Source organism: Dromiciops gliroides, chromosome 3 (genome assembly GCF_019393635.1).
Source record: "Dromiciops gliroides isolate mDroGli1 chromosome 3, mDroGli1.pri, whole genome shotgun sequence".
Lineage (NCBI taxonomy): Eukaryota > Metazoa > Chordata > Mammalia > Microbiotheria > Microbiotheriidae > Dromiciops > Dromiciops gliroides.
This window is the reverse complement of record NC_057863.1, coordinates 430,194,913-430,218,806: the sequence shown is the minus strand read 5'-3', so window position 1 is coordinate 430,218,806 and position 23,894 is coordinate 430,194,913. Positions and strand designations below refer to the sequence as shown.

The window sequence follows — 23,894 nt, the reverse complement described above, 5'->3', positions numbered from 1 at the left end:
AACTGAATTGAAAATCAGATTATAAATCATTTCAGCATGGCATTTGGATAAAATATGAAGATAATCTGAGTTTTCTTATGTTCCCCTGTCAGGAAAATTTAACAGAATTAGCTTTCTCTTGACATTTCCAATAATCTTCAGATTTGGCCAAATCAGAAGTACTACATTACCACATGAATAACATTCTGCTTAGGTTTCTACTTCTCTTTAGTTTCTGTTTAGCATTCTGGTTGAAACCAAGAGGGACGGAAGCCTATAAATATTATTTTCACACTGTAGTAAGGCTTTTTCAATTCTGCTATAATTTAGGATGGGGCTTGGCCAAAATCTAGAAATCATGGAGGACCTAGAAGCAGAAAGAGAGATCTATAGTCATGAAAATGTCCATTTCTTTCTTCCATGAAAAGATGATTTATGCCAGCATATTTTAGTAGGATGTCCAACTAAATGCAATTCAACATGTATTAATTTTTAAAAGTTTTTATTTATCTTTTTTTTGTGACATCACTGTTTCCAGACCCCTTTTCCCAGAGAGCTATACTTTATGACAGAACTACTTAGCCTGGGATCCCTGAACATATTTTTAGTAGTTTGATAACTGTATCTCAGTATTATTGTGGGGATTTTATCCCATGCATATTTTTATGAATTTAAAAATGTCATTCTGACAAGGTGTCCATAGGCTTCACTACACTGTGAAAGGGGTCCATGACTCACAGAAAGGCTAAGACATCTTTTAAAAAGGAAGAAAATTTTGTGGGGGTAGCTGTTCAGCAAAATGAACTACTGAATCACTTGAATTTGATGTTATGTGCTGTGTTTGGTTCAAGGAAGAAAGGGAGATATATTCTATATTCTCATGTTTCCTCTTTGAGGCCAAACTTTAGCATGTATTTTTTTAAGCTCCTACTATGTGGTAGAAACCAAGAAAGAAAAGAAAAATAATTCTTGCCTTTATTGATCTTATAATGAATTCTTAGGGTATTATCCTTTCTTTCCATGCTTCTGGAATATATTTCAAGTTAAAAAAAATGACAGTCCTTAATTAGTTGATTCTAATTATAATCAAAACTTTGCACCTACTAATTTTCTAAAGTTTTAAAAGTAGTTTTGATGGGGTTTTTTTAACCTTACTGATCATATTTTTATAAAATCATTGAGGGTGTTGAGTGGGGATCCCACAGTTACTCCTGTATATTTCTTACAAAGGTTGTTGTTGTTTGCTCTTCATTTTCAAAGAGGACCAATGACATCTTGGGTAATGTCTTGACTTGCATGTAAAAGGTATTGAGATTTTGAGGGAAGGCCATCTTTGAAGTATCTTTAACGTACTTGAAGTATTGGGGGAGGAGACTGCTACAGTGGAAAATTGTAATGTTTTTACAGTTAGAGGACCAGAGTTCTACCACTGGGTACTTGTGTGACCTTGGGTAAGTTATTTAACCTTTCAGGGTCTCAGCTTCATGGGATCATAGACCTAGACCTGGACAGGATCTTAGAGGCCATCTAGTCCAATCCCAGAATTTTGCAGGAGGGGGAACTGTGGCCTGTGGCAGTTAAGTGACTTCATCAAAGTCACACAAGTAAATCAATAAGTATTTATTAAGTGCCTACTAAGGGACAGGCACTGGAGCTACAGATACAAAACATGAAACAATCCTTATTCCCCAGAAACTTGGAGTTGAGATTTTAAGTGAGGTCTCCAGACTCCAGAGTCAGTAATACACTGCTTTCTTTCTGTAAAATGAGGGGATTAAGGGGCAGCTAGATGGCGAAGTGGATAAAGCATCGGCCCTGGATTCAGGAGGACCTGAGTTCAAATCCGGACTTAGACACTTGACACTTACTTAGCTGTGTGATCCTGGGCAAGTCACTTAATCCTCATTGCCCTGCAAAAAAAAAAAACAAAAACAAAAACAAAAAACGAGGGAATTAAACTAACCTGGAAGGCACCTCCTAGGTAGCTGGCTAGCTAGATCTCTAGATCTCTCTGTCTCTCTCTCTGTCCCTCTGTCTCTCTCTGTCTGTGTCTTTCCCTGTCTCTCTGTCTCTCTCTGTCTCTCTCTCTCTGTATCTCTTTTTCTCTGTGTCTATCATCTTAGTTTATCTAACTGTTTAATTGAATTTAATCTTTCTTTTTGACAACCAGACAACTGGGTGATTAAATGACCAAATCAGGCTACTAGAAATTGGACACCATGTTGATAATTTTGTTTTTGGCATCATGTAGCTACAAACATCTACTTTAGTTATTATTTCCTGTATTTAACATTTTTGCCCAAACCAGAAAACATTTGGTTGCTATTTTGCCATTTTTGATCTTAGCACAGAGATTGTTTCCACTCAGAATATTGCTTTTTGTAGAAAAGCAAAATGAAAATCTATTCTTTAACCTATAGCCCTTTAAATGCATTTTGTTTTTATCATTTTCTATGTCATGATGGATAAAAAATTATGCGCAGTCTTTGGGGGGAAAATCAACAAAGCACAGCAATAAGTGGTTAATACAGCTTCTGCCTGCATATGGAATTTCCTACCTATTTATTTATGTAACAATGCTCTTGTGAAACCATACTGCATTGTTCCTTGATGGCTACATGATTGGCTTTTGTATGCTGTTTGCTCAGGGCAGCTGTGTTTGAGGGTTTGGTTGTTTTCCCTTGACATCTTTTTGTAGAACAAACAAATACAGGCTCATCCCCCAGCCTTCACACAACAAGATTGTGCTCCTGGGGGGTGGGGAGGGGTAGAAAAACAATGTGAAGGAATTGCATCTCTAATACGTTAGCCTTAAACATATAATCAAGCACTCTGAATGTGGATCGTTACCTCTGGAACCCAGGGGTTCTTAACGTGTGTGTGTGTGTGTGTGTGTGTGTGTGTGTGTGTGTGTACACATGCATACCAGCTTTGTGAATCTTTTTGGCATTCTGGTGGAAACCTAAGGACCCTTTTGCAGAATAATGTTTTTAAATAATCAAAGGAAATCCTCAATTTCAGCTAGAGCTTACTGGATATAAAGATGTGATTTTTTTTCTACCTGAGGGAAAGGTTTCATGAGCCCCTGAAATCTATCCATGGACCGTAGATTAAGAATCCTTGCTTAAGATGCCAGGTTTATTAGGGAAGGGGACTCCAGTGTGGGAAGCCTAATGATTCAGGCACAATGAAATCAAAAAGGAAGTGGGCATTAAAATGGATCAATATGAAAACTAAGTTAAAAGCAACAATAAGCAAAGCCCACTGATTTTCCTAATACTTTTTTATGGTAACTCCTCTTTTTTCCCCCCTGGAAATTAAGAAGAGGGTAGAATCAATCAACATGTATTTATCAAGCACCTACTATGTGCCAGGTAGCAGGAACATATGACAAAGAATGAAGCAATTCCAACTTTCAAAGGGCTTACATTCTTCTGAGGGAAACATTACATACACATATAAATATATGCAGCATAAACATAAAGTGAATAATTAGATTTGTTATCGAGTCATTTCAGTCATATCCTACTCTTTGTGACCCCATTTGGGGGTTTCTTGACAAAGATACTGGAGTAGTTTGTCATTTTTTCTCTAGCTCAGTTTACAGATGAAGAAACCAAGTCAAAAAGGGTTAAGTGATTTGCCCAGGGTCACACAACCACTAAGTGTCTTGAGACCAGATTTGAACTTAGATCTTCCTGACTCCAAGCCTTTCAACTCTATCCACTGCTTCACCTAGCTGTCCAAACAAATACATGCAAAGCAGTTGAATACAAGGTAGTTTGAAAGGGGGCAGGAGGAGTTAGGAGGAGTCAGTAAGGGCTTCTTGCAGAAGAAGATGGTGCCTGAGCTGCATCTTAAAGGAAGAGAGACTCTATGGAGCAAAGGTAAGTAAGGAGTGCCCAGGCATGAAAACATACAGAGACAGAAGATGGAGTGTAATGTAAATAAATGTATTGGAATTGGTGGGATATTCCCAACAAAACCCTTCTTGTAAATACTTTAGTCAAACAACAACAAGCATTTATGCTGTATCAGGAATTGCATTGGGGGCACATGGACTGATGAAATAGTCTCTGCCATTCCTATAGAGGAAGATAATCTGTACCTATACATATCACTATATCCAAATAAATGCAAAACATTGGGATGGGGTGAGAAGTGTAGCGGGGCCTTGTGGGAAAGGTGGCATTGGAGCTGAGCTTTGAAGAAACTAGGGGTTTTGAGAATTGGAGGAGAGGAATGTGTATCCTGGACTTTTGCAAGAGCATGGAAATGGAAGGTTATGTGTAAGGACTAGCAAAGAGGCCAGTCTGTCAATATATCAAAAAGTATGTGAAATCAAGCAATATATAATAAGACTAGAACAGGCAGGTTGGTGCTCAGTTGTGAAGGGCTCTAAATACTAAGCAGAGGAGTTTGTGATTGATTTTTAGAGATACTTGGAACTGGGACATTGTTGAGTGAGGGAATAATAGGGTCAGAACTTTGCTTTAGCAGCTGAAGGGACCTCAGATGCCATTTAGTCAAACCCCATCATTTTCCAGATTATGAAACCAAGGCTCAGAGAGATTAAGTGATTTATACATAGTCACACAGCTAGTAAGTGTCAGGGGCAGGATTTGAACCAAGTTGACACCAGGTCCAGCACTTTAGTTAATACATCATAGTGCCTCTTACTAAACCATACTGGCTCTCTCTTTCTCCAGCATCCATCAGCACTTTCAGTAGTTGAGCATAGTTTATCTGGGCCAAGTATCATCAAGGGTAGTTAGGTTCTCTATTAGGATGAGCAACACAGATTTAGAGTTGGAAGGAACATCTGAGGTCATTACTGAGAGGAAGAAATGGGCTCATAGAACAAATGGTTGAGAAGGAATTTGAATTTTGGTCTTATTCCATTAACAAGCATTCTTGAAGTGTTTACTATGTGCCAATCGTGTTAAACTCTAGGAATGCAAAGAAAAGCAAATTCATCATGCATCTTATTCTCTCCTTATTAAATTGATACTTAAAATTGTTGAGTTAATTGTCAAAAGAAAGTTTTGAATAAATTTTCAATTGGTATAATTATTATTTGAAAATCAATTGAGTGATATTTAAATTGACTTTATTCATTTTTTTCGACTAGTGCTCTCCTAGACACCCCACCTCCTTTTAGTTATCCCATATAAGTAAAGCTGTCCCCGCCATACTAACAATTTGACATAATTGATGTTTATTTCACTAATATAACCTATGTTAAGAGACAATAAGTATGCTTGAAAAACAGACCCAGAACTCCCCACCAACCAGTTTCATAAATATTGGATACAGAATCAAGAAAGCAAAAGTAGAATTTAATTTCACTTATTATTTCCTAAATTCATGTATTTTCATTAGCTGATAGTATAATGTTTCTTCCATGATAACAATGGAAAATAATCTTTTTGAACATTCTATAGGCAGCCCTGTTGGAGACTCTTGTGGAAAGACATGTGTGGAAGAGAGAGACAATCAATGGTTGGGGGTCAGTCTTTCTAGACAGCCAAAAGAGAATGGAACTATTCTGGTATGTATTGACATTTTATCCTCAGATATTGTTATGCAACCATTTACAGCATCGGTACTGCTACTACATAATTTGCATTTGTGTTTCATGCAGGCTTGTGGACATCGATGGAAAAATATATTTTACATGAAAAGTGATAATAAACTTCCCATTGGTGTTTGTTACCTAATGCCCCCTGACTTTCGAACAGAGCACAGTAAAAAAATGACTCCCTGTTATCAAGGTAAGGTGAGGTTGTACTATTGGATAATGAAAAGCAAATACATGTTACTTAAAAATGTAGATCCATCTTGGCTAATGATTTTCAAGTTGAAAAATGTTTTTCCTTGTGGATAAATAAATTGGTTTTATATTTCCCCCAGTTATTTAAAATATTTTTATTTAACTCTTAAAATTACCCCTCTTTCATTTTGTACCCTGTAGCTAGTAGGGATAGCTCCAAATAATTTATGAAAGTTATATATTAAGAAGAAAGATATAGTCAGCTTTTTTTTTCTTAGTGAGGCAATTGGGGTTGAGTGACTTGTCCAGGGTCACACAGCTAGTAAGTGTTAAGTGTCTGAGGCCAAATTTGAACTCAGGTACTCCTGACTCCAGGGCCGGTGCTCTATTCACTGCGCCACCTAGCTGCCCCTATAGTCAGCTTTTTTAATTAAGTAAGGGATGAATTCTGAAAATGAAGTGGATACTTAAGAATCATTTATATTTGGTTTTGGAAATAAAACTATTCTCTTTACTTACATTCAAATATAAATGTCTATGAAATTCTGGAAATCCATTGCTCTTTGGACAAAATAATGAAGTTTTTCTGTGAAGGTTACCCATTTTGTTTAATTTCTCCCTCACGTCAACACTTTTCAAAATGTTTTAGAGTATACATTCTCTCTGTCTCTATCTCCTTGTCTCTGTCTCTTTCTGTCTGCCTATCTCTGTCTCTTTGTCTCTCCTCCTCTTTCTCTTTCTCCTTCAGTATTTCTATTTTCACTTTTTCTTCTGGTTCATTCACCTTCTCTTGTGTAGGTGCATAAATGAGTGAAATTTGAAAAGTTTTTCCTTCCTGATTTAGCTAGGATGCAGGCAGTTTGTAGAAGCAGTAGTCAACAGGCAGAGTGAAAATGTAAACACAGGGCTTAAGTCAATTGAGGAGATACTAATGTCAGCAAGAAATGGAAAGCAAGATTTGCTACACAAAAGCTTCATTACTCAATCATATTTAGAAAGTTAAGAACTGATAACACATAAATACAAAGTTTTATATCTAGAGTCCAAAGAAAACACATAATAATGGGCAAACCGCATCTTATGTTGTTAAAGTATTCTTACTTGAATGATAATTATGTTAATAGTAATGCTTTTAAATTTTATCATAATTTCTTCCAAAAAGTTAAAAAAATACTATATCGGTTCAGAATAATTCTTACAACATCCAAGGAAGCTAGATGAAGTGCAGATTATATGCTCACTGAGGGTAGGAACCATGTCTAATAGTCTTCCTTGCATAACCTAGAGCTATCCTTTACTAATGAATGCAATTAGTGATGAAACTGCTGTAGGCCACATACAGTAGGCAGCACTCCTGAGTGCAGATTAAAATGGAACCAGGTACTATTTAACAAAATAAATAAAAGTACTGTAGAATATAGATAATGTTAATATGCAATTTTCTTTGTCAATATGTAGCCTGCAGGGATCTTTATGTATGTATTTAGTGGCCCTGGTTTCTATCCGAGTATGACACCACTGACCTAGAGTACCTAGTATGCTTTGCACATTAAAACAGATCTGGGGCAGCTAGGTGGCACAGTGGATAGAGCACTGGCCCTAGAGTCAGGAAGACCTGAGGTCAAATCCGGCCTCAGACACTTGACACATACTAACTGTGTGACCCTGGGCAAGTCACTTTAACTCACCCCAGAAAAACAACAACAACAACAACAAAAAAAGAGATCCTATTTTGTTGATGTGGGAGATAGAAAGAAATAATGTTATAGCTTTTTCAGATGAATGTACAGCTTCGTTGCTAACTAATAATACCATTATGCCATACAAGAGCCATTTCACAATCAGATAATGTAGATATTCCACCTCTACAGTGGCCCCAAACATAGTCCTTATATAAACTGCCATAATGCCATTATTTCCCTGTTTTTCAAATTGTAATGCATATATGACCTTGTGGGGCACCTACAATCCACATGCTAGTCCGGCCATCTTTCTATCCACAGCCTACTGGCTCCATCTATCTATCACTCTCTTTTACATATAAGATGTACACACACAAACACCCACACTCTGTCTATTGTCCTTTACATTCCTTCTTCTCCCTATAAAAAAGGTAGCGCAGACAGCAAATATCACTTCGTATGAAAGACTTGTGACCCAAAATTGTACTTTGTACTCATTGCAAATAAGAGTTCTGGTTGATAAAGGGGAAATTTAGTCATCTAGTTTGTTGTTAACAGGTTAGCGAATGTCCCATTGGACTGATCTTTAAAGGTAAAAGTGACTGTATACTTTCCCCACTGATTTGATTTCTCATTTTTCTAGCATATTGGAGTAAGCATAGAGTGCTAGAAACCTATATTTCTTTAAGCTCCCTTAAGCCTGAAATACATTGTGTTTATATTAGAGAAGGGTAATTTATATTTAGTAAAATGATCAATATCAGTATATAATAAAAATCTCCACCCAGTAAATCTTTTGTAGCTGTTGGAGTTTCAGTTAAAATAGTCATTTGGAACACTATATAGTCTACTCAATGCAATAGAAATGGGAACTGGAGATCTTAAATACTAATCTTGAATCTTGAACTTACAAATTATATGACTACATACAAATTATTTATTTGGGGAGGGGTTGCTTTATTTTCTTCTGCTAAAAATTAAATCTATGCCTTTTGCAAGAGGGATGTTTGAGGGCTAAATATCATAGCTGGAAGGGGCTTTACGCAGATCACCTATTCTATTTTCTTACTTTACAAATGAGGAAATTGAAGGGTGTGGGGGTGGGGTACAGGTCTGAACTGATTTCCCCTATATCATAGAGTATGATGAAGACTGGAGTTTGGATCTTCAAAATCCAGACCTAACCTGCTTTTGCCTACATTATTGTTTGTTAAATAGTTTTTGAATTTTTAAAAAAATGATTATCTGATAATCAGCAAGTATTTAAAGCCCCTACTATGTGCCAAATGAGGAAAAGATAAGGGATGCAATCATAAAACATGCCAGCTTTTTCAAATTTTAGTTTAACAATATAAGCTGTTGTTTGCCCATTATTATGGGTTTTCTTTGGACTCTGGATATAAAATTTTGTATTTATGTGTTATCAGTTCTTAATTTTATAGACCTCAGTTCTATTTCACCACAGCTTTTGTCATTTTGAGATGGAAATCCTTATTTTGGTCCTGCCTTTATATTGTAACCCATCCCATTGTCTTGACAATTTTGCTGCCTCTCTCTTGACCTTTGCCACCTTCGTCACAATCCCAGTTAGAACACTCAACTAGACAGATGAGTGCTGAAGTTATAAATTCAATGAATGGAACAATCCCTAGGAGCTTACATCTTTAAAGGTATTGATGTAGTACTTTTGTTAAAAGCAGGAGATAACAAAAGGCTATACCTTTTAAAAAATGTTAACATCAAGGGCTTATAAAGTCACATATAGTGAATGTACTATCTTATAAATAATTTAAAAATAATTTTTGTTTTTCTTTAGCTTTTGTGAAAAAAATTGGAGAACAGTATACATCATGTCAAGCTGGAATATCTAGTTTTCACACAAAGGTAAGTATTAAATTTTTAAAAACAATTTAAACTTTTCAAACTATAGAATCCCCTTTTTCTGAACATGAATAACTGATATTTTTCATGTGACTGATATTATACTTTTGTACATTGTAAAATGTGCATGTCATAACATAAAATGGCTTTCCTTAGAGTAGCCTGTATCCTAATCTTTGTTCTTTAATTGAATTTATGTTTGGAGAAAATTCTAATAAATGAACAATGTGAAGAATGTCTTATTCTAAGGGGCCTTTGAAAAGTAATATTGAACACATCAAGGCTACAATTTACTGAATGATAAATTTTTACATTTTATAGAACCCACACTTAAAACATAACTACCCAAATATTGTAGGAAAAAAGGAATTGTAGATCTGCATTTTTCCTATTAAGAAAATTTCTCTCAGAGCAAAATTTGTCTAGTTTAGTGTGAGTGAAATGAATATAGAAAAGGTCAAGAGAAGGGCTCCAAAGTGGTGTCAAGATGAAGGGATAAGCTACTATATAAAGGCAAGACATAGATGACAGACTTCAGTCTTGAAAGACAAACCTGAAGGAAAATGCAACTGAAGTCTATAAAATTTTGAAGAAATTTGTTTTGTGGCATGTTTTGGGGGACATCCCTAATCATTTATTCAGTGGGGGAAGGGAACAGGTGTCTTTCCTGACTCTGTCCTTCTAAAACACCTTCATCTTTAAATCTATTTCACATCTTGAGTAATCCTTTACTTTAGAAGTCACTGGTTTTCATGATCTAGAAGTGATATGCACACACTAGTTTATTCTTAGAGTTTTCTCCAGGAACCCCTTGAACGAACTGAAGCCTTACTAGGCATCTTCCATGTCTTCATTATATTGGTTATATGCATTAAATTCTTTAGTATCAGAAACATCATTTTTCACAGTGTATTAAATTTTCACATAAAATATTATGTATGTTTCAGACCTTGGTGGTAAAGAATTTTCCCATTGATAATAAAGGTGCTTTTTCTTCCAGGATTTAATTGTTATGGGAGCCCCTGGATCATATTATTGGACAGGTTCCCTCTTTGTGTACAACATTACTGAGAACAAGTACAAGGCTTTTGTGGACAGAAAGAATACAGTAAAATTCGGAAGCTACCTAGGTACCGTAAAAAATTTAAAACAAGTTTAATAACCTTAGGTCTACAAGGAGTAATAAATGTTGATTTAGGGCTTAGATGCATAATGGATACAGAAGCCATTAACACTTCTCAGAGTTCAGAAATAGCCTTAATTTATGTTAATTTGAATTTTACATTTGCCAATTGCTTTTAAATCATAGGTCGAAAAAGGGGCCCAATAAAATCAAAACTACATACATTCAATCCTACAAAGCCTTGTTAAATGCTTTCTTGTACAAAAACCATTGTGTTGTGTGTACAGAACCCCAGTCTCCATTCACATAAGACCTTAGGAATCTTGCCTTTCCTCCTAGGTGACTAAAGCCTTTTATAAACAATAAAAGGTCCACAGGAATGTTTGATAATGGCTAACCTACCTTTATATTAAATTTCCTTTATATCTCAGTAATTCAATTTAACAAATATTATTGGTATGTCTACAATGCAGTGCTCGCACATATGCACACATACACACACACACTTTTGTCATGGCTTGTGGGTAGGATTGCCCTCTTGTACCCTGTGAGAGTGCCTTGCATTTTAGAATTTTTTTTTCTCAGAAGCAATTGGCTTTAGACTTCTTAGATCTATCTAGAAAATCTGTAGACACGAGTCAATTTTGGATATAAGTTACAGGATAATAAAAGACCTTTTACCAGGGAGAATGACTTCTGGGTCAAAGGCTTCATGATCCATATTGCATTGCCAAAGTGGATGAATTTTAGGTATTCCTTTGGTAATGGTTCTTTTTCATTCTCTTTCTTATCTTGCTGTGTGTTGATATTTTTTGCTAAGAGCAATTTTTTTTTGGACTATCCTGATTTTTCCCAGGGTTTAGACCTTTAATGCAGAATTAGTAAACATGGATGCATTGATTGAATGATTGACCATAATTGTAAAAAGAATTGTTTGACTTGGTGCCTAGATTTTTTTCCCCATTTTAGTGTTTTTCTAAAACTAGAACTAAGGCACTGCTTCATAATAGAGAATTCAAGAACACTTTGGTTTCCCAATTAAAATGTATTATTTTTGTATGACTGTAGTAAAAGATTAAGAAATGAAATGTAGTATAATCCTTTTAAAAAATCAAACCGGTACATCTTAGTTCATCTAACTTATGAATGTTTTATGGGGCGTGAAGCTATATCCCCTTAATAAATTCAATTTTGATTCTTCCTTGCCCTTCCAAGGATATGCTGTTGGTGCTGGTCATTTTAGGGATCACCAGCATACAGAAATAGTTGGAGGAGCTCCACAATATGAGCAGATTGGTAAAGTAAGGATTGTATTTTTTTTTTATCATTCTTTACCTGTAGCAAATCAGTATGAATTTTGATAAAGGCTGAAAAGAATGTGGCAGAAGGGAATAAAGAGGCCTAGAGGAATCACAAAGAAAAAAATGTATTTCACTGATAATATTACTATGTATGCATGATAGTATTTCTATGTATCTAGTACATATGCTTTTATCATAAGGGCTCCATAATAGTGTTTAACAAGAGAACATGCCTTTTAGGCTGTAGATCCTGTTTTGTGTTTGAGAAGGCAAAATTTTCCCCCTTTTAACATATTCAGCAGTTGCTCCTTTTAGCAATGTTTCATTTCTCATGCTATGACTAAAACTAGTTTTGGAGTGTATTTTAATGTTTAAATGGCATAGTGTAGAAATAAAAGTTAGCATTTACAAGTTATGTGAGTGGTTAGCTTTGTATGGAATATAAATGGAAACTGGGAAGGAGTAGGGGGGAAGCAAACTTAGTTCTTCCAATCTTAGCTCCACTACTTTAGGCAAGTCACCCTCCCTCAGCCTTAGCTTTGCTTTGGTTTTCAGAAAATGGGGAAAATATCAGTTATACCATATTCAAAGGGGGAATCCCATAAGATAGGGATGGCTAAGTGTATTGGCAACATAAAGTGCCATAAAAGATAAAATATTAATTAGGCATAATCTTGAGGAACTAACTCTACTCTACTTGTTTATCAATCTTAAAGTAAATTATAGTTTTGGTTTTGGTTTTGGTTTTATGGAGCAGTGAGGGTTAAGTGACTTGCCCAGGGTCACACAGCTAGTGTCAAGTATCTGAGGCCAGATTTGAATTCAGGTACTCCTGAATCCAGGGTTGGTGCTTTATCCATTGTGCCACCTAGCTGCCCCCAATATAGTTTTTAAATTTAATTAGCTAATATTTTATTAGACAAATAAGAGAACTTGGAGTGAAATGAAAAAAAGATTTTACCTTATGTAAATATAATTTAAGGATTCTTTTGTTTACTTTTTTTAATCTTAGGCATACATATTCAGTGTTGAAACAAGTGAACTGAAAATATTGTATGAAATGAAGGGGAAGAAGGTAATATGCTTCTGTATTCCTTTACACACTGAACTTTATGTGACACTGCTTCTTAATCAGTGTCATAACCAGGTTCATTTTGACTTTGTGCAGCTTGGTTCATATTTTGGAGCCTCAGTTTGTGCGGTGGATCTCAATGCAGATGGCCTCTCCGACTTACTTGTTGGTGCCCCGATGCACAGTATTGTCAGGGAAGAAGGAAGAGTTTTTGTTTACATCAACTCAGGTTCAGTAAGTCATCTTATGTCAGTAAGCAGTTATTTTGAAATTGTTTATGGAATTGGAAGGAGCATTAAAGAACTGTTCCCTACTTTAATCTAAAACTTGTGATTGCTTTAACTGAGACTTGTCTTCACCTGGTTAAGTATCTTGTTGATTACTTTAAGTAGGGGTGGAAGTAATCAGTTGGTTGGCTTAATTGACCCCCCCCCTTCTAAGAGTATGAAAGAACTTGTTAAGAGTTGAGCATGATATTACTAATGTTTATTGAAATCATTTCAACCAAAAATCTAAGCTTCCTTCATTTAATTACTTTTGTCTTTCTTTTGAAGTATAATCACCCACCTCACTTTTAGTGAAAATAAATTTTCAAGTTTGTTTTCTTTGATTGGTTAGATTTATTGTTCATAGTAACTTGCAAAGACCATAGGAGGTCTTTGAAAAAGACCTTTGACTTCTGTCAGCAGAGTAAGTACATACTCTGATGAAATTGCAGATCCTAGATATATTGACACAATGTTGTCTAAACGAAATTCTTGAGAAAATTATTTAAATAAGCCTATCTTAATTTCGGTACTGATAGCAAATTGATAATATCAATTTGAGGAATTATGTAAGCTTTTTCCTTACCTTGAGCTTCAAATCTCAGTTAACAATTTTTGTTCTGTTCTTTCCATGGTCAAAATTATTCTCCTTATTTAAAACAAAACAAAACAAAACAGAAATTACAAAGGGTTGAGTAGTTTTATCTTCATTTCCTTATCTCTTCTCATTGCCTCATTCATCCTTAGTAATGATTCTTTCCATTCTTTAGTATTTAAAAATAGTGTTTAAAAAAATAAAACAACCATTTTGTTCTTAACATTCCCCATCAGATTTCATTCTTTTGAGTGTAGCATTCACAAAATGATTCTCACAGGACCACCACTTTCCTTGTTTACTTAACTAAGTCCTATACATATCTTTTTTTTTAATGTCCATTTGCCTCAGTCTTAGTTCCTTGTGCATCTTCATTAGTCTTGTTAGTTGACTTTTCTGTTTTTCACCAATTACAATAATTTCATTTTTTGTACTGTGAACATTTTGTTCATGAAAGGGCTTTTTTTTTGGTTTGTTTTTGTTTTTTGTTTGTTTTGTTTTTTATTTTTTTTATTTTTTATTTTTTTTGCGCGGGGCAATGAGGGTTAAGTGACTTGGCCAGGGTCACATAGCTAGTAAGGGTCAAGTGTCTGAGGCAGGGTTTAAACTCAGGTCCTCCTGAATCCAGGGCCAGTGCTTTATCCACTGCGCCACCTAGCTGTTCCTCTCATGAAAGTATTACATACTTCTAGAATCTACTTCCCCAGGGAATTTTAAGCCATGAGGTCTTACTTATCTTTTTGCAGAATTTTTTTATATTTGCCTTTTCCTTCCTTATAGATCATGAACTCTTAATATGACATAATCACTTCCTCCCAATTCCCATTGCTTCTACTTTGTTAGCCATTTCCTCCTTATTGACCACAATCTCCATTATTGCAGTTCTTTCAAAACCCTCTAGTACCATGTACACAGCAATTCTAAAAATTACAAACTCCAACAAACAAAATTTGTCAATTTTTAAATAGCAAACCTCCCTATGCATTTTCCCCTAGGTTTTAGAGACCAAAAAAAAATCCATGTTGAAACAGTAATATCATGTTACAACTCTAAATGATATAAGGTTCTGTAATGATATATTTTCCACCTTCTAGGAAGCAAAAATGAAAGAAATGGAAACTGAGCTGGTTGGAAGTGACATGTATGCTGCTAGATTTGGAGAATCCATAGTCAATCTAGGGGACATTGATAACGATGGCTTTGAAGGTAATGATAAATTAAATATTTTGTTTTTGATTTTACCTTACAAAGCCATACATCAAAGTGAATATTATTGGACTGCATTGGTTCCTACATGAAACAACTCAGGTTACTGTGCTTTTAAAAGTTCTTTTATATGTTTTTATAGTTTCCCTATCATTTCTTTCACCATTAGATGTCCTCTCTTGCCCCTGTTGGTATGTGTCTTGCCTTTCTAAATACATGGTCTGGAAGTACTTCCATGAACTTAGTAGCCAGCAGGAATATATACCTGTGGTTCTAGTAATAAAAAAGATAATGCTTACTGGAGCTCTGAGATGAATCGTTTCAGGATTGGTTGATTTTTTTCCTTTAAGAAACATGCAGATACCTACTGTCAAACATAATCTCCTCAGGCCCTCTCTATCCCCATATTTGGGGATTTGACATATTTTGGTAAGACTCTTAGCTATTACATATGTGTGTGTATCTGTATAGTTTTTTTTTTTATTTGTTTAGTTGTGTCCTACCCTTTGTGATCCCATTTAGGATTTTCTTGTCAGAGATATAGGAGTAGATTGTCATTTCCTTTTCCAGCTCATTTTATAGATGAGGAAACTAAGGCAGATAGAGTGAAGTGACTTTCCCAGAGTCACACAGCTATTGTCTGAGGTTGGATTTGAATTCAGGTCTTCCTGACTCAGACCCAATACTCTATCTGCTTAGCCACCTGGCTGTATCAAATATTAAAATAAGTTAGTGAGATAAGAATGGCCCAGACAACTGGCAAGATCCTTTATCAGGAGCAAGTACCCTGATGCCTGAGAAGATTCTGGCAGCTTTCATTGGTGGAAAGAAGGAAGAAAACTTTGTCAATGAGTGTTGGAATGGAAAGAGTAGGTCAGTGTATTTCTCTGGTGGCTGTAGAGCAGAGTTGAGGTTTTCAGTAAACTTTGATGCAGGTTTCCCTATAGTTTAGACTGTATCATAATTTTTGACTGTTTAAAAAAAACAGAAAAGATATTCTGGATTTAAAAAGACATTTTCTCAAATAATTGTTTTTAGTATATATTTCATCAGTTAGGTGGGCACCAAATTGAATTTCAAATAGCATTTTTACTGGTTATGTTTATCTGCACATCCACTGAATCCTTAATTTCTGAAGAATACTGTATATCTCATTCTTCTTGGAATATTCACTTTCTATATTTATTTCCTTTTTTTATTTTAGCAGGGTTTAGTCTGATGTGCACCAAACGTGTCCCAGTTTGCCCCCATTTTTTTTTTGGTCCAATAGCTTAAATTTCAGTTGACTATTCCTACAAAAGTAAAGAACCCAGGATGACCTTGATTTTTTAAAATTTCTCCTCTTCCTTGTTCTCTTCTTTATTATTTTCCCATGATGATAGTTGGTAATGGGTAGATTTCAAATTTCCTATTTTTGGTACATGTATATGGGTAGAGGGGCTAAGTAGAAATGATACTCTTTTCCTTTAATGTCTTTCCCACCATAGGCCATGAATTCTAGTCAAAATTGCTGTATTTTTATTGTATTGCTTTTTATGGCTCCCTTCTATAGTAGAATTGTTACAAAACCAATTAGTTTGCTGTAAAAGGAAAGTGAGAAAATCAACTGTATTTACTGTGTCCAAATGATTTAATTCTAATGACTAGCATAATAAAAAGAGAGTCGTGCTTAGCAAAGTGAAATTAGACATTTTCTGAAGAGGACACCAGTTTGGCTAGTATCCAGTGTGTGAACACCTCATTATGAGTTAGAGAAGGGTAGAAACTCTGCATCATATAATAGATTTTTATTAGATAGTGCTGTGTAAATATGAGCATGTGATATTAAATTTCTGGTTTTATAAATGTTTTTATTGCATTAGTTGATAAAGTATCCCCTGTCTTCACTTAGATATTTTAGGTTTGGCCTTAAATGTAAATATTCATAGTTTGGCTTATTTTTCTCTTTTTAATAGACATTTGGGCATTTTCAAATCATAGCCATTTAATTTTATTTTCCAAATATAGTGTCAGGCAGGCAGGAAACACTTGGTAAGCACATACTCTGAGACAGAGAAAGAGACAGAGCGAGGATAATTTCAAAAGAGACAGAAGAAGGTATATAGGGTGTAAAAAAGGGCCAACCCTCCTTGAAAATGTAAAGGACTGTGAGGTTTGGGGAAGGGGAGACAAGGGAACTGGTGACCTCAATTTTCTCAGTAAAGTAAGAGGTGAAATTAGTAGCTGAGAGCCAGGGTTAGAGTGGTATAGGGGATTCAATAAGTGAAGAAAGGTTTGTTAACAGCCATTGTGGAGAGCATGAGAGTCAATCAGAGAAGAATAAGAGATTTGTCCTGAAAATGAGAGCTACTTGAGATTTGGTGGTGGGTGTTGGGGGGGTGGATTTCAAGATCTGTTATTTTGTTTCTGGGACTTCCTTCCACAAGTGCAGAAACAGAATTCATTTGTAACTTTGAGTTTTAGAGAATTGCTTATAGGAGTAGGAGAGGATAAGAGATTTTCCTATGGTCATATGACATATATAAACATCAAGCTATATGTTTACTACACATGTGTTCTGTGTCCATTTCTCTTTATTTGTATATAACTTTATATATTCATATCATCTATATCTATTTCATCTATATCTGTGTCTCTGTATCCATATCTATCTATGTCTATATTTCTATCTGTCTGCCATGTCACAATGCCTCCCATTTGAGGTTGGATTTGTAATGATTGGAATGACTCCACCTGCTGGAGACTTACTGTAGAAATGCTCTGCCGTGAAGTGAAGGTCTCTGAGGGCAAGACCATGAGTCTTTTCTTTGGCACCAGGAAGTGATGTTTGCTTGTGGGAGGAAGAAGAGGGAGCCTGGAGCTCTCATGCTCTCTTTCCTGTGGACTCTGGTGGAGAAGGCAGCTAGAAATGTGCTCTCCCTTTAATAGATAGATGATTCTAGGCCTTTCCTTCTCTCTTTACCAAATTCTTATTCTCCTTAATAAATGCTTAAAAGTCTAACTCTTGCTAAAGCTTATAATTTATTGGCGACCACTCAATAGATATTTTAGACAGACTAGCTAGAATTTTAGCCTTTAACAGATTAGTTGTGGTAGGCACATTTAATGAATATGGCCCTCCAGAGCTAATGGCCTTTATTAGTATTGGGAGTTGGAATAGAGAAGGCAGATGGCAGGAAGAATGCAGCATTGGGTCTTTGCAGGACATGAACATTGATGAAGCAAAGGCAAGGGATTTATTTCCTGGTAAAGTACAACATAGTTAAATTTGTCAAATATAAGGTCAAGACTATGAAGAGAAGAAAATGAGGCCAAAGTGAGGATGATAGATTTGGAGAAGTGAGAATTTCCTAAGGGTCATGATCTCAGGGGTTTCTAAGCCCTTTTTTTGTACAAGCCTTCTAATGCCTCTGTCTCACTGAGGCTCATGTTCTTCAGTGGTTCTGAATTCCTAGAAATGTCAGATGAGGATGTTTGATCAGGGCTCCAGCGTCTAGATTGTAGACTCATTCCAATGTGAGAGGGCATAAGGCACACAGAGGAGATCCATCTGTATAGAGAATGGGTTGACATCTTAGTGCCATTGGCTTCCTGTGTTACTGTCTAGCAATAGACAAATGATTCCTTATATTTTGAGGGCATTGATTTTCTTAGATTCCGTAAGCTAATGTAACATATTTGGCAGTAAAATTCAATACCTAATCCCAGGATTCCTACAAAGTTAGGTTTTGTTCATGTATATGTCAGAACTAAAAAGTGAATGATGCCTTCAGCAGAGAAGGGGTAATTTGGAAAGTTGTTGATTAGAGGCTTATTTATTCTTCTTCTCTGAAGGCTCATCATTTATTTATTTTAAGTAAGATGTTTTGTCTTAATTGACGTCATTAGTGCCCATGAATAAATAAAACTATGCTTGAATTTCCATACACATAGCATTTCACAGCAGGGATCCCTGCTAAGTCAGCATTTAAATTGATTTACATCAACATTCAAACCATAGGCTCCTTACTTAAGCAAATGATTATCCTTCATACTTCAATATTTCAAGGATCTGTTATTTCATTGGTGTGACTCTTCTCTGTACCTATACATGTCATAATCCCTTTGTAATTTAATAGTAAGTTTTGAGAACTGGAGTGCCAAACCTGTCAATTTGGTGTTAAGCTTGGGCATGCAGTTCATCACTGGGGACTCAGGGTGTTTCCAGTATGGTAAAGCCTAGAAGAGCTTGTAATCTAATAGCATGGCTTTCAGAATCCAGGGTTACTCCTACACCATAATGGGCTTTTAAGTAGGACTATAATGGAGATAGCCTTTGTCATTGAAGTATAAGCAGAGCCCTTAGTGCAATTGTTAATTTTCCTCTATGGTAGATATGCACTACTTGTTGGTCCTTATATGTATGTGTGTGGTTGTGTATTTATATATGGCTCCTGGAGTACTGCCTTTCCTCTCATATGTGGACGCAAGAAAACTACGTTCAATTTGAGACACTCTGTGGGTCAGCATCTGTTCAAAATAATAGCTCTTGAGCCCCACACTGATGTGTTTGCTTTTATTAGCCAGCCAGAAGACATTACTTTTAAATGAAAAGATATTTGGCCAAACAGCATAGTATATAAAAAGGTAACTAAAAAATTCCCCCATGAAAGCATGGGGTGATAACACTCTCACAGGTTCTTAAGCCACATGTGTGAGAGGACCATAGAAAAAGAATATGTGTAAATGTAGAAAACACAGGAAGGATACACTCTAGTGGAGTGATCAGGGCATTCACATGGCCAAGCCAACTCACTTCCAATTCAGGTCTGCCATTGCCAGAATTTTTGGTGAAGTACAGCTACCTTCTGTTTGATAGCATATCTCTCTCCTCCAATGGATATATCATCTCTACTAGGTACATCATTTCTGTGGGATATCCTGTCTCTACTAATCATATTGTTTCAAAACACTGGGCATTTCTACCAAGTGTTATGATAACTAAGCTTTTCTCTGCTCTGAACTACTGAGCTTCATCTCTTATCTGCTCTTGGCTCCTATTTCTAAATTGTAGTGATGGGAAAGCCACTCCCTGACAAAAATACACTAATTATTTGTTAGTCTCTATTTGAGACTTTGCACCACTGCAATTACCTCATTAAAGGTTGCCAATACAAGCCAGCCAGAGCAACCCCCTATAATATTGTCCAGATTTTTTTTTTTGGAATGCTTGTGTTTGGTGTTGATTTAAAGTGTAGTTATAGACAGATTTCTACCTTGACAGAAATTAATCGTAAATTCTGTTAAATCTTTTATGGGGATCTTGTGCTCCCAAATAAGTAACCCTTTCTCCCTCTCCAAAAAGAGCCCTTCTGGATTTTGTAGATTCTAAGACTATGAGGTCCACTGCAATTCCAATATCCCTATGTCTTAGTATACAAATGAAGCTATGGAAGAACAAAAACTAAGTGAAGAAGTCATTGCCCTCTATCTTCCCAAACCATGATTCACCTATATCTACAACAAGGAAACCTGTGGTTTTGCTTTATATTCTTGTCCATGGAAAACCTTGTTCTCTCTCTACATGCATAATTTATTTTTGAATATTTTTATGTTTCACTAGACTGTGAGTTATTTCATCCATGTGTGTCCTCCCCGTAGTAAGGGGGGATCATCACCAATCTATAGCTGATCCTGGGCAGTTCTTATCCAATCCCTTCCATAATTCTCTAGTGGTTCAATTAGCACCATTGATAAACACCAGCCTATTACCATTATTTGGGCCACTTGGTAAAACATTTCTCAGTTATGGTAACCCATTTGAATATTTATATGGCAAAAATTCTCTTTTCTATTGTTTACATTTTACCTACCTAAGTGATTCAAGAAATGTAATCTTTTAGGATAGATTTTATAGATTTTAAATCTTTCCTTTTTTTTTCTTTTTTTTTCTTAGGAAAGGCAGGATGGCACAGTGGATAGAATTGGAATTAGGAATACTGGGTTTTGGGTATTGGCTTAGATACTTATTAGCTATGTGACTGGGCAAGTCAGCCTTTCTGAGCCTCAGTTTCCTCATCTGTAAAATGGAGATAATGTAAAATGTATAATGACATCCAGCTCACAGGATGTTTGCTAGGATCAAATGAGATAAGGTATGAAAAGTATTTTGTAAACTTTGGTAGTCTGTGTGAATGGAAGTTATTATTAAACCACATTGGCATTTGGTGTGTGTTTGCCTGAGTGAATGTTAATTCATTTTTCAGTTTAAATTAAAATGTCATAAAAATTAGCATAACTAAAGACTAGTACTTCACAAGTACAGGGTTATTTTTACTGCTATTTTTCCTAATAATATTTGTTTTTCTTACTGCTTCTGTAGATGTTGCCATTGGAGCTCCTCAAGAAGATGATTTACGTGGAGCTATTTATATTTACAATGGCAGAATAGATGGGATATCACCATCCTTTTCACAAGTGAGTATTTTGCTTTTTCCAAGGACGTTGGCAAGAAAAGCTTTCTTTAAATGATTACTATTAATAGGCTTGTGAGAGAGAGAAAAAAGTGGGTGTGGAGGGTGTGTGAAGGAGAGAAGAGGAGAGGAGGGAAGGAGACAGAGGAGGGGAAAGGGTAGGGGAGAGGAGAGGACAGGATGGAGAGAGGCACAGAGAGACAGAGAGAGGGAGAGAGAGAGAAGAGAAAACAAAGGAAGAATGGGGAGGACAAAGGAAGAGAGAGAGAAGAGAAGGGAAAGGAAGGAAGGGGAGGAAAAAAGGAGGTATGGGGAGGAGAGAAGAAAGTAAATAAAAAGAGGAAAGAGGGAGAGGGGGGAGGGAGAGAGAAAATTAGAGAATGAATTACTTTATGGAAAGAGCTATGAAATTGAGTCAGAAGAGCTAGGCTTCAGAACTGTCTCCGGATCCTCAAGCAAAGTCACTTTAGCTTTCCAGGCCTCATCTGTTAAATAAGAAAATTATTGGAAGAGATAATTTCTTAGGCTTCTTAAAGCATTAACATTCTTGTCATGTGCTGACTTATTTGGTGTTAATTTGTAAAACTGACATAAAGTGAACCACTATTTTGTTGCAATAATGATAGAAATTCAACATTTGTACTGCCTATGGATCAATCAACAAACATCTATTAAGTGCTTACTATGTGCCAGCTGCTTTGCTACTGTGGGTTCTAGAAATTTAAAAAAATGAAACCATCCTTGCCATCAAGGAATTTACATTTTATTTGATTTTGAATCACTTATATCAACACAGTTTTAAAAATGGACCCTTGATTGCAGTTTCTCTTGAGGCTTAATTAATTGTGTTTCCTCATAGAAAAACCATGACAGCTGGCTGGCTCAGTGGTTAGAATGCCAGCCCTGCATACAGGAAGACCAGAGTTCAAATCCAGCCTCAAGATATTTACTAGCTGGGCAAGTCACTTAACCCTATGTACCTCATTTTCCTCATCTATATGATCTCTTTGGTATATAGACCTAGCAGTGGTACCAGTAGATCAAAAGGTATGAACAGTCCCATACCCCTTTGGGCATAATAGTTCCAAACTGCTCTCCAGAATGGTTGAATCAGTTCACAGCTCCACCAACAATGCATTAGTGTTCCAATTTTTCCAAAGCTTCTCAAACATTTAATATTTTCCTTTTTTGTCATATTAGCCAATCTGATAGGTGCCAGGTGGTACCTCAGAGTTGTTTTAATTTGCATTTCTCTAATCAATAGTGATTTAGAGGATTTTTTTCATATGACAATAGATAGCTTTGATTTCTTCATCAGAAAACTTCCTATTCATGTCCTTTCACCATTTATCAATTGGGGAATGACTTGGATTCTTATAAATTTGATTTAGTTCTTGATATAGTTTAGGAATGAGGCCTTTATCAGAAGTACTGGCTATAAAAATTGTTTCGCAGTTTTCTGTCTCCCTTCTAATTTTGGATGCATTGCTTCTGTTTGTACAAAAAGCTTTTTAATTTAATGTAGCCCCAAATCATCCATTTTGCATTTCATAATATTATCTATTTCTTGTTTGGTCATAAACTATTCTCCTTTCCAAAGGTCTGAGAGGTAAACTATTCCTTCCTCTCCTAATTTACCTATGGTATCACCTTTTATGTCTAAATCATGTACCCATTTTGACCTTATTTTAGTATAAGGTGTAAGATGTTGGTCTATGCCTAGTTTCTGCCATACTATCTTCGAGTTTTCCCATCAATTTTTCTCAAATACTGAGTTCCTATCCCAGAAGCTGGAGTCTTTGGGTTTATTGAACAGTACATTACTAAAGTAATTTGCTACTGTGTCTCCTGTGCCTAAACTATTCCATTGATCCTCCACTCTATTTCTTAGCCAGTACCAATAGTTTTGATGATTGCCACTTTATAGTAAAACCTCAGATTTGGTACAGCTTGCCCACCTTCCTGTGCATTTTTTTCTTTCATTAATTTCCTTCCCCTTTATGCTTCAGCTGAAGTAAAAAAAAACAGGGGTAGCAATCCTTATCTCAGACAAAGCAAAGGCAAAAATGGATCTAATTAAAAGAGATAAGGAAGAAAACTACATCTTATTTCAGCTGAAGCATAATATATTCTGCTCCAACCTTTTATCTTTATTCTGTGTGTATCTCTCTGCTTCAAATGTGTTTCTTGCAAACAGTATATTGTAGGATTCTGATTTTTAATCCACTCTGATATTTGCCTCCATTTTATGGCAGAGTCCATCCCATTCACATTCACAGTTATTATTACTGACTATTTCCCTCCATTCTATTTTACCCCCTTTTTACTTTTACGTTCTTATGTGGGAAAATAATACTTATAACTCTTGAGAACTGTATATATATACATATATGTGTGTGTATTTGGGCAGACAGAAGGATTATACACAGAGGGTATAAATATAAATTGTCTTTGATGTGATGATATAAAGAAAATTAAGGGGTAAAAAAGTACTTTATGGGAAGAAGAGGAAAGGGGAGGTGGAATGGAGTGAATTACATCATATGAAGAGGTGCAAAAAACCT

The 23,894-nt window shown here is 35.8% G+C and overlaps 1 protein-coding gene across 1 annotated transcript in view; it reads left to right on the top strand.

The window, feature by feature from the left end:
- ITGA4 (integrin subunit alpha 4) overlaps positions 1 to 23,894 on the top strand; it is a 98,431-nt gene that overhangs the window by 26,198 nt on the left and 48,339 nt on the right. Inside the window, exons 3-11 of the mRNA XM_043996722.1 lie at positions 5,424 to 5,530; positions 5,624 to 5,753; positions 9,251 to 9,318; positions 10,316 to 10,445; positions 11,654 to 11,739; positions 12,752 to 12,814; positions 12,908 to 13,045; positions 14,767 to 14,878; positions 21,240 to 21,334. Of these exons, the coding sequence (XP_043852657.1) occupies positions 5,424 to 5,530; positions 5,624 to 5,753; positions 9,251 to 9,318; positions 10,316 to 10,445; positions 11,654 to 11,739; positions 12,752 to 12,814; positions 12,908 to 13,045; positions 14,767 to 14,878; positions 21,240 to 21,334 (929 nt within the window). The remainder of the gene's footprint in view (positions 1 to 5,423; positions 5,531 to 5,623; positions 5,754 to 9,250; positions 9,319 to 10,315; positions 10,446 to 11,653; positions 11,740 to 12,751; positions 12,815 to 12,907; positions 13,046 to 14,766; positions 14,879 to 21,239; positions 21,335 to 23,894) is intronic.